Source organism: Cyprinodon variegatus, unplaced genomic scaffold (assembly GCF_000732505.1).
Source record: "Cyprinodon variegatus isolate N-32 unplaced genomic scaffold, C_variegatus-1.0 Scaffold1254, whole genome shotgun sequence".
Taxonomy (NCBI): Eukaryota; Metazoa; Chordata; class Actinopteri; order Cyprinodontiformes; family Cyprinodontidae; genus Cyprinodon; species Cyprinodon variegatus.
The window spans coordinates 37,680-48,970 of NW_015151707.1; the positions used below are offsets into that span (position 1 = coordinate 37,680).

An 11,291-nucleotide genomic window follows, 5' to 3' on the forward strand; every position below is an offset into this window, starting at 1 on the left:
TTTCCTTACTATTCTCAATTTAAGGCTAGTATCGCGGGAAAGCGCAACAAAAATCTCGCGATTTCTAGAAAATAATACCTTGGAGGCGTCTGTCAAGTCAGAAATTGTGTATACTGATTATAAGTGAGGAAGTTGGAAGTTGGTAAACAAAACTAAATATATATCTATTAATTAAAGAATATTATTGTTAATTAAGAAATATAATGAAATGAGAGTTGTACGTGCATATTTATCATTTGCCTTTTTTTAAATACAAGAAATTTGTTTTAAGGCCTACGGTATTTTATTTTGAAAATACCGGATGTGTTTGGATGGGTTAACGGTGCTAGCTTGACCAACTCGGGATTGTTTCTTCTCTGCCTCAGCTGAAGAACAAACCGACGCAGCTGGGTTGCATCAACTATCAATCCTTTACAGCTAAATCGAAGCATTTTTTCAATCCCTTTAAATTCGGCACCAGCTTATTTTTGCAGAATTAAATAGAAACGCTAAGCATATGAAATAACTGTCAATTAGCCGAAACCATAGAAACAGGCTAGAGGCAAAGAAGCCAAAACAAAACATTAAAACCCGGCAAACAAAGAGGTCCTTCTTTCAACGCCAACATTTTTCCTCCATATTCAATAGTTATGAGTCATGTGGCCGTCGAAAATGCCCACGGTCTAGAGCAGCAGGTAAGCAGTGTCAGTTTGCTGTGTCAGAAGCTTTGAAAGTGGGACAGCAACGGGGATAAACATTAGCTTGCCGGCTAGCCTGGTACTTTTAGCAAGATGCTATTAGGCTAGGTAGCTCGGGGTGCGTTTGAATCATACACCCGTAACTGTCTCCGCGCGGATAATTTAACACCGTTTTTATTTAAAATATACTATACCTTTTTACATTTTACAAATCAATTTCTTTACATGAATACAAAATATCAGTGTCGGTTATTGTGCCTTTTTAGTGATATTGTTGCTAAGTAAACATCAGCTAAGCCCCGCCAGCTTCTCCGTGTTGAGCATATGTAACGCACCTCTGAACTATTATGCTCACTGCGTTTTGTCTTGCAGCTTTTAACACTTCGATAAAATGGAGGTGGGGGAAATGGTGCCAATTTAAGACTTGCACAGTAACTGTGCGTGTTTTGCACACTAAAATCCCCTGCTATGAAAAGTATAACCATCTTAGTGTTGATGGCATTTACCCGTTCACTAAATTTCTTCTGCGTCATCAAAAACGTAGCTGTCTGGTCAGGCAGTTTGGATAGCAACAGAAAAGTACTGCGTGTACTTCAATTATATTTGGATTATAAAATGCCTTCGCTGTGTTTTTTGTAACGGCTATGCACATTTTCAACTCTTAAATAAATGCAAAATAACTCAAAGCTGCATTGAGAACGATTTGTTCAGAATATCCGTTTTGCAAAAGCAAATGAACAGGAAAAAAAATGCTAACCTGAGCTGTTTTTGTTTTTCATCTGTGGCTCAATCAAGAAATGGTTTTCAAAACATTCAGATTTAGTTTTATTATTGTAAAGCTGGTAAAATATATAATATGCTTTACATCTCTTTTAGTGTTTTTGAAAAGTAGGAATTTATAAAATTCAGATTAGACTAAATTTCTGAAATTTGCTTGCAAAACTTTCCCACTATAACAAAGAAGCCATTTTACATATTTGTTTCACATTTGATTTTACTCATGTTAGTAAACCAGCTCAAACTGGTGGACCTAATTATATAACATAAACAATCCTCCATGCACCAACTCATTTCATAATTGCTCACTTCCAGTTTATTCAAGGATGCTAATTTAAGTATCAGTTTTGTTTTTGGCAGTTGCGTTTTACTGAGTTGTGGGCCAAATAATCAGAAGATTTCTTTACATTTATTTAATTTGATTAAGTTTATAATTAGATGCTTTATGTTTTTGAGGATTCTGTACCACGATTGCTTTACTGTAAACTTGTTTGAGCCTGTTTAATATTGCCAAATTTAATACCCCTATCCCCTGATTAACCCGAAATAAGTTATATTTATACTGCATAGTATTTATTAGACATAACTAACTTTCCTTCCAGCAGATAATTCAGATTAAAAGGAAGATGCATATAATAATTGGTTTGTATCTACCTTTGTTTTTAAATGCATTAGTATGGATGAACACTTTTTGGACAAAGCAAATAATTATACTTAAAGTAAGGTCATGAATTGATGAAGAAATTAATTGAATTTTGGTTGAATCACAATTGCAGTGTCTAAAAGTCAAATTAAATTTTGTTTGTATTAACAAACCTATTGTTTCTGTTCTTGTCCTCCAGCTCGCTGTCCTAGACTTGAGTGCTCCGGATGGACAAGGCGGAGGTACTAATAGTAAGCAGTACACATGTTTCTGCTAACATGCTGTGCTTTTTATTTACTTTGCATGAATAAACTGTGAAATTAAGTCTTTACCAAAGGTTGACTTTATTTTATGTTCATTTCATAATCCAGGTACAGTCAAGGTGCTGATATGCACATTCATTCAAATGTTTAAAGTTCTAACCTTAAATGTTTTAAATTTGCCTTAACTTTCCATAAACATTTAGTTAAGAAATGTGATTTTTTTTTTTTTTTTTTTTTTTTTTTTTTTTTTCTAAACTTTAAACTGTTTTCAGAGAAAAGGAGATTTGGTATTGATAAAATGTCACATACTGTTATATGTTGCAGTTATTTAAGGCAGCTTTTATGAAGAAATAAACACAAGAAAGGATGCATCTGATTTGTTTTGCTTATAAAAAAAAATTGTTGAATTTTTTTCAAAAAAAAAAACTCCAAATATAGGAAGCCTACATCAGAAGTTTGTACATTTATTTCCATCTATGGGTGAAGAGAGTTCTTGCCTGCTAAAAATGCCTCATTTTGGAAATGTAGGCAATATTAAAAAGGTGGAAAATAATTTAGGTCATTTTTCTACAACTAGTGCAATTCAGCTCAAGCAACAAACTGGGTGATATATTTTGCTGACTTCTGCAACAATTGCTCCTAATCTAACAGATTATGAGTGTAATGTTCCGTGGAGCGTATTATGCCTCCTTTATCAACTTCTCTTGATTTATACTGTGCTTCAACAGCACAATATTGTGATATCATGCGAGTAAACATTTTTAGTTGGTAGTAGAAAGGCTTTTTATGTATTTATCATGAGTTTGATTGGGGGGTTCTCAATTCTGAACACACCTTAGTTTATTGTAAGGCCAGCAATCCTCTTCAATGCAGCTAGTGTTTATTTATATTTTGCAGTAAATAAGTAAAAGTTATTACAGGTAAAAAGTCCCATTAAAGCTGGAAGAAGCTCGGAAATTATTTGATCTTCTTTCCTTTATTACAAGCCTGACAAGTTAGCATTGTGTAAAACATTTTATGTAGTCTTTATCTAAAAGAGGTTTTTTTTTAATTGTTGCCTGGAGTGCGTTCATAAATAATGTTTTCTTACTTTTCTTGCTACAGGGCGATACATTCCTCCACATTTACGAAACAAGGATGCATCTAAAAATGGTAAGAATAGTCTAGGAGTGTAAAAATGAAAAAAAAAAAACGAGTGTGTTAAAAGTCATCTGTTTGTCCTGTGTAGTGGGAAATGCCTTTGCTGCTGGCCGACCAGGGGGCTACACCATAGCGCCTGCAGCAAACTGTAAGTAACTCTGAACATTTACCACACTTTGATTCATTCAGCTTTCTCTTTGATCTTATTTTTGCAATAAGCAGAGAGGCTAGAAAACATCTAAAATCCCAATATCTAAATTCAGAGAACAGAGAACGCTTGATTGGTTTTATATTTATGCAACAAAACACGGTTTCCTCTGAGTATTTGGGAGACGGAAGGGAGGACTGAAAAACAAAATGGTGATATCAGTAAAAAAAAAAAAAAGTTTGAACAGCTTGCAAATATAAACTGAAAGTTAAATGAAATTAGTGATTTTATTTTTTTATTTTATATTCATTTTATTTTTTAAGGAAATGAGTGATAAATTTCACCCTTAAATACTTTGCTTTACTTAATAGAGTTCATTAAATGGGCTGTTAGAATCAGAATAAAGTTTAATGCCAAGTAGGTTTGCACTTACAAGGAATTTGACTTGGTGTTCAGTTGTCATAAGATCATAAATCCCCTTAAGTATTTCATTCTTATCTTTCTAAAAGGCATTAATCAGTACCTGTGAAACAATAAAAACTTCTGAAATTAGTGCTCTCGGGTATAAATCAAAGTTTAGAGCATCAATTTTCAGACCTTTGCAGAGGTAGATGAGATCTGTGGAAAAGATCGGTTTCTTATCAAAGTATCGGCTGATCAATCGGTGCAACCCTACTACAAATAGTTTGAAGTTGACAATTTATTAGCGTTTTTCTTAAAATCCTGGAATGAAATGTAAATCTATTCATTCTCTCAGATGGGTGGGATGCAGGGCGCAACAACTTTGTCAACGGCTACCACGACAACCGCATGGCTGGCAACTCCTTTAACCGCGGTCCGCCACGTATGGAACGGGGTCGCGGCGGTGTTGCCGGAGGCAGTTTCCGCGGTAACAGGGGGGGCTCATTCAACCCCATCAACCCAGCTCAGCCTATAAGCTTTGGTGGGTATCATGATGAAGGTAGTGCAGTTATTGGTTTTCTTGTGCCTTGTGAAAAATTCTCTTTAATTTGATTCTTTTATTGAAGCACATTTGAAATGTTGCTTATAGTTTAGTATGATTTAAAAAAAAAAAAAATTTTTATTAGATGCTACTGGCTGGAACCCAACCAAAGAGGCTTATGGCAGCTTTGGCAACAACCGAGGAAAGTCTGCATTCTTCAACGACAGAGGCAACGCCAACCGAGGAAGGTAGGCCCTGCAACTGCTTCTTAAATCAGCTGCAGAAAAGAGAAAAAAGTTTAATCTCCTAACATGTCTGCGGCTCTCAGGTTTGATCACGGCGGATTTGGTGGCGGCGGAGGAGGAAACAGTCGCTGGGTGGAAGAGGCAAGGGACGATGGAGACTGGTCCAAGCCAATGCCGCGCAACGAGCGCCTTGAACAGTGAGTCTGCTGGACTGTTTCCACTTCCTGTTGGTGGCCTGTTCCTGGTCAGGAAGAGGGAGCACATTTAGTTCATATGAGTACTAAACCATTTCTATTCGACTAGAGTTAAAGAAATGGATCGAATTGGAAGCTTTTCATTAGAAATAAATATAAATTGCCGTCCATGTGTTTAACAATCACCTGTTTTGATGATCACAGCTCCTTTAATTATACGTAAATATATAAAAGGCATCATCTTTGGTGTGGTGGTATAATACAAGGCACTCTGAGATGGTAAATAATAGCCTGTAAGATATAAACGTCAAACCTCAGGCTGTGCTGTTGCTCGTCTCTGCAGCGAGCTGTTCTCCGGCAGCAACACTGGGATCAACTTTGAGAAATACGATGACATTCCCGTCGAGGCTACAGGACAAAACAGCCCTCATCACATCGAGAGTGTAAGCTGATTTAAATCAAATCTGATTAAACATTAAATATCAAAATCTTGATTTTTGTTTTTTTTTCTTTGTGTGTGTAAATCTTTGGTATTTATGCCTTAATAGTTCCAAGATGTCGACATGGGGGAGATAGTGATGGGCAACATTGCTCTGAGCCGCTACACCAGACCAACTCCTGTACAGAAATATGCCATTCCAATAGTGAAGTCCAAGAGAGACCTGATGGCCTGCGCACAGACGGGTAATGACAAAATAAAGTGTAGATCTAGAAAAAATATCTATGTGCTGTATTGAGATGGCTGCGTCCCACTCCACGTGACTGAAGAGTTTGACTGTATGTTGTCAGGATCTGGAAAGACGGCGGCGTTCCTGCTTCCCATTCTCAGCCAGATCTACACAGACGGACCAGGAGAGGCTCTGAATGCCGCCAAAGCCTCAGGACAGGTGAAGAACATAGAATCCCATATTCTGTGGCAGATTATTTTCAGAACATTCTTTAAATTGTGTGACTGCAAATTAATGTGAGTCTGTTATTGCAGCTAAATTATTAATTGATCAATCAGATTATTATTATTTTTTTTTATGAAGATTACATTTTTTAGAAAACCTGGATTATTTTTTTCTAGCTCAAAGTGACACCAGTTTATCACTTTTAGTTCTTAGATATGATTTTCTAACTGATAAACTAGCTGACTGTGACACCACTAGCTGCAATCCCATCATGTTTTCATTGTGAACAAATATTCTACAAGCAGGTTTCACAACTTGAATTTTGTTGCCCTTAAGGTCTTCTACCAGAAGGGATGGATAAAATAAAGGAAAAAAAAGAAAAATCATATGGTATATATTTTATAAGTGTAAAAGAATCTATTAGAAAAATTTATTGAAAAATTATAAATCCTCTGCTTTTAATATTTTATCTACCAAAATGAAGAAATTAGAAACTATCAAATGCTGATTCTTCTATTTAAGCTCAAATATTACTGGTGTAACCGATCACTTGCAATGCAGCATTGGTATCCATCAATAGAAAAGAAACTATTAGAATCTAAAATAAAAGGATAATTTGGCTTCCAGTTGTGTCTGCAGTATAAATTACATCTTGAATATTTTCAGCTGACACATTTCTGTCCTTAGAAATCTAAATTTTTTATTTTTTGCCTATGGCTTATTAACAGGCTGCATAAAGTTCTTGATAGCTGAGGAGGAGCTGCCTCTCCTCCTCCATACGGATCGACTCGCACAGCAAATGGGCTCAAAAGCATAAGCAATGCGATTTAGACCCTTCACTGTCCCTTTAGCTTCGTCTTCCATCATAACAAATTTCTCAAGCGTTTTACAGTTGTGATGGATCGCAGGTATATCCAGTGTATTAAACTGCTAGCTAAAGCATCGACTAACCCTGTGACCCCATCGCCTGGAGTACTGCATCATGGCGGTGCTCTTTCCAAAAGAATTATAAAACAATGCTAAGTTTTTTTTTTTTTTTCTTTTACGTTTATACTTTTCACTTTGTAATATAATTGATAACAGTTGGACACAATCATGTGAATTAAGGTTAAACTGTTTAATTTCCACTTAAGTTATATCAGCAGGATTCCTTCAGTTTATCTTGCTGAATACAGATGGTTAGTCATTTCCTGAAACATAAGTCTATACAAAAGCATTTTGATTCCATAATTGGATTGTATGTTATAGATTTTGTGACAATTTAAACTTTTAATTCATTTAAAAAAAAATTTTGGGGAGATTTTGGCAATTAAATTAAAACTAATGCCTAGTTAAAAGCTCCCAGTGAATGGCATTCCTGTAGATGAGTGAATTTTCTGAGCTGTGCTCTGAGCTAAAAAAACCCAAAAAAAAACCACATGGCTGCTCCCTGTTGGAAAACCCTAATGCTTGAGTTCTGTTGCAGGACAATGGAAAATATGGCCGACGTAAGCAGTACCCCATCGCACTGGTTCTGGCTCCTACCAGAGAACTGGCGCTGCAAATATACGACGAAGCCAGGAAGGTATGTGGGAAACCATGCGCACAGATTAGTGAGGCAGCGAATGGAGATGATGCATTTATATATATATATATATATATATATTTTTTTTTTTTTTTCAGTTTTCCTACCGCTCCAGAGTGCGTCCCTGCGTGGTGTATGGAGGAGCGGATATTGGCCAGCAGATTAGAGACCTGGAGAGAGGCTGCCACCTACTGGTAGCAACACCTGGTAGACTTGTGGATATGATGGAGAGAGGCAAGATTGGATTAGACTACTGCAAGTAAGATGGAGCCAAAAGGAAGAAGTACGATATGAAATGCATTCTAGATGCTTTAAAGACTCAAGTGTTTGTTTGTTTTTTTCTTCAGCTATCTGGTCCTGGATGAAGCAGATCGCATGCTGGACATGGGCTTTGAGCCCCAGATAAGACGCATTGTGGAACAGGACACCATGCCACACAAAGGCATCAGACAGACCTTGATGTTCAGCGCTACGTTTCCTAAAGAGATCCAGGTGCGTTTGTTGTCACTCCAGTTTCTCCATTTAGCCTCAGACATGATTTTCTCTGCCAGCTTCTGAACGGCTGCCAGATCTGACTCGCTGAATCAGGAGTTGGTTCGCCTCAGGACAGCAAATTGGCAGGAAACTTTTTTTCTTTTTTCTACTTTTTTTTTAAAGTGGAAACAGGGGAATAACATTTTTTGCTTCACCTGCAGATTCTAGCAAGGGATTTTCTGGAGGATTACATCTTCCTGGCTGTGGGCAGAGTGGGTTCCACCTCAGAGAACATCACACAGAAAGTTGTGTGGGTGGAAGAGAGCGATAAGAGATCTTTCCTCCTTGACCTGCTCAGCGCTACAGGTTAGTTTAACATGAATATAATTCAGTGGATGTAGCAGGATTTTCTGCTCACTAGAGGTGCAGAACCTCTTAACCTTTTAAATTCACCGCAGCCTTTTCAAACGGATCCGTTTTACTGTAGCATTCTGCATCCGTGCAAAGCCAGTTCTGTCTTTCTGCAGTGGTGCTGTATGATGTTATCCCCATCTCATTCATCGCATTGTTACCCGTCTCGTCTTGGCAAACCAGCGCGACTTTTACTGTTTACACTGTTTTACTCATGTTCTTCCTTTGTAATATCTCTAAAAGTGGAAATATTAATTCTTGGGTAGCACTGGTGACGGATGGGTTGAATTTGATTTAAAATGTTTAATCAGTTGGCTTTGTTGCTGTTCAGGTTAATATGTCATTTAGTGCTGTAGAGGCATTAAATATCGGTCTAGGAATATTAGTTATAAAACTTTGATGTGGTTTTATCCCAAGTCATCCCCAACGAGGTACAGGACAATACTGGAGACAACGTAGAGAAACCTGGTAAGATTTACACCTAAGACATATAAATCTCTCATTTCATATGTTGGATAAGTTTGCTTGACTTCATGTGTTTTTGTTTTTTCGCTTTTTTTGTGGATTAAGTATCATTTCATTTAATTTAGGCTTTGTGTATCAGTTAATCTGAACTGCACAAGCCTGTTTTTACTTTAAAGATGTTGTGGCATCTATACACACAGGCCGTTTCTCAATATGTGTGCTTGTGCATCGTCGTGTGGTCGGAAAAACCTCATCAGCCTCAGCCCTAGTACTGTTCCAATTCCCAAGAAGACTGAGAACGGATAAAGTCCCCGGATGTTGTTCTCACCCCTCCCTCTTTACCCAGCATGCATCAGAGCAGACTTTTACGTTCTTGAGATTGGCAGCTGTCCCAGCATGCACTGCGGTAGCAGCAGCTTTCAGTGGGGCGCTCACAGAGCTCAGGGTATTGAATTAAAAGTTCTCTTTTCTGTTGCTGTTTTTCAATAAAAGTTAAGTTTTAAGATCATTTGAGGCGAGAACATTATACTTTTAAGGTTCACTATATGGCCCATTTATTGATTTAATGCGTAATAATAATAAAAAAAATAAAAAAAAAAGAAGTCAAGAGGACCCACGCAACCAGCGGAGCTGCGAGGGTAACCGCAGCCAGGGCTAACGTTAGCCCGTCTGCAGCAGTCCTGTCTTGGCATAGCTGTGTGTGATGGACCGCTGCCTCATATTGCAAATATTATATTTTTTTGGTCTTATTTGGTAAAATATTAATTTGATTTGTGTTTATCAGACTGGGTTAATTATTACTCCACTAAATGAAAAAAAAAGTAAGAATTTATCTAAAGCCTATTAGTGACAGGAGGTGAAATGCAGCTCCAGATGAGCCGAGCGTGTGGTGATGTCATCAGTACGCTTCTGTTCAAATTGTCCTAGATTTATGCTGCATTCTCCCGTTGTCCCCAAGGCCGTACTTTCCTATATTCCTCTCAAGGACACAAGTCCATATTCACATTCTTGTGAATTGAGAAACGGCCACAGTGTCTGTGGTAGCTTCATGTTGGAGAGAATCTGGTCATGTTGGACTCCTGGTCATTCGTTGCCACTAAGCGGGTGTGATTACAAGCAAACAAGTCACGGTAGCGGAGAACCAATGGGGTGTAATGGCACCTTGACCAAGTTTGGCCATCATTAGCTTTAAAAGTTCAAGCATGAAACTTCTGCTTAATTTTAAGTTGCAACGCATCTTTTATTTTATTTTTCCTGTGTATATATTGTTTAATGTGCTCCGTCTCTCCCAGCAAGCCTGCATGTATCACACCACCTGTGGGACTTGTTTTATTGCAGGGTTCCTACACAACCAAACAGGATAATGTTGAAACTTAGTTCAGAGTCATTTGGAACAATATAATTATTGTAAATTTATTTCCAGATATCAGTCTGCATCATCTTATCTAAAAGCTGAAAGCAGTTGCCCATAAACACCTGTCAACTTTCCCTTTACTGTCCTTGTTTTTGTCAAACTGTTGGTCCTCCATCTGTTCACCAGTGGGAATGGCTTCCATTGAGGATTTATTGAGACTTCTTTTATAATACTTCATAGCAACCAGTATTTATTGATACCCTTATCAATACTTCATCAAACGAAAGGGTGTTAGATATTTGAAATGAAGTGCAAAATGGATTAATGTTACAGAAAAATTACTTTTTTAAATAAAAAAAAAATGGATAACTAACATTCTATATGAATAAAAGGCTAAAATGCTATATAAAAGCTATGTTGTATGATTATAAGAGAGGAATACACACCAAGTATGATTAAAACGAAAAAAATAAAGTAATTACAACAATTAAATCCATGAAGGAAAAAAAAAACTTATTACATAAAACACTATGATTAAGTTATATTTACATCCCACTTTGTAATCTAGATTGAAATCAGTGGAAGCTTTTCTGATGCTCTTCTTTGAGTAAACTTTTGGCAACAAGTAAAAATGCAAATGGCTTCAACAGCAAAGAAATTAGTTCCTTAATTTATTATCAGCCTAGGAAAAAAATGTATAGTACGGTTGGATGACATTTCATTCCACAATGCCCATTCAACATGTTTCCATACCCATTCTTTCTCTGGTCCTCTCATAATTTTTATACCTTTTGCTTTAACGTCAACCAGATTCTCTGCCCTTTGATCCCCTGTCCCCTTTTCTTCTTTCATCTGTCTTTTAACCCATTTTTATTCTTTCTTTGGCCCGCTATTGGTGCATGGATCCTTCCAGTAGCTTTTAGTCTGTTTTGCAGAACATCAACCGTAAATTCATAGTGAACCGTTCTACCTATACCATTGTTTAAAAACTGCTAACTCTAGTGCTTTTAAAGGAGAAGTTCGGTTTTTAACACTTTTAGCCCATTTTCTGTAGTGTCCAGGATGAAATCGAATGATCGACACCAAAATTTTGACAATTG

General features: G+C 37.1%; 1 protein-coding gene across 3 annotated transcripts in view; it reads left to right on the forward strand.

The window, feature by feature from the left end:
• Positions 1–351: 351 nt before the first annotated feature.
• Positions 352–11,291, forward strand: part of LOC107102432 (putative ATP-dependent RNA helicase Pl10) — an 18,972-nt gene continuing 8,032 nt past the window's right edge. The window contains exons 1-15 of one of the 3 annotated variants that reach the window (XM_015401750.1): positions 352–674; positions 2,297–2,348; positions 3,465–3,512; positions 3,589–3,648; positions 4,406–4,591; positions 4,737–4,839; positions 4,920–5,033; positions 5,374–5,473; positions 5,579–5,714; positions 5,820–5,917; positions 7,389–7,487; positions 7,586–7,746; positions 7,835–7,979; positions 8,183–8,327; positions 8,790–8,840. In XM_015401750.1, coding sequence (XP_015257236.1) covers positions 630–674; positions 2,297–2,348; positions 3,465–3,512; positions 3,589–3,648; positions 4,406–4,591; positions 4,737–4,839; positions 4,920–5,033; positions 5,374–5,473; positions 5,579–5,714; positions 5,820–5,917; positions 7,389–7,487; positions 7,586–7,746; positions 7,835–7,979; positions 8,183–8,327; positions 8,790–8,840 — 1,543 coding nt within the window. In that variant the 5' untranslated portion in view covers positions 352–629. The remainder of the gene's footprint in view (positions 675–2,296; positions 2,349–3,464; positions 3,513–3,588; positions 3,649–4,405; positions 4,592–4,736; positions 4,840–4,919; positions 5,034–5,373; positions 5,474–5,578; positions 5,715–5,819; positions 5,918–7,388; positions 7,488–7,585; positions 7,747–7,834; positions 7,980–8,182; positions 8,328–8,789; positions 8,841–11,291) is intronic. The other 2 variants (XM_015401751.1, XM_015401752.1) reach the window with 2 other exon arrangements.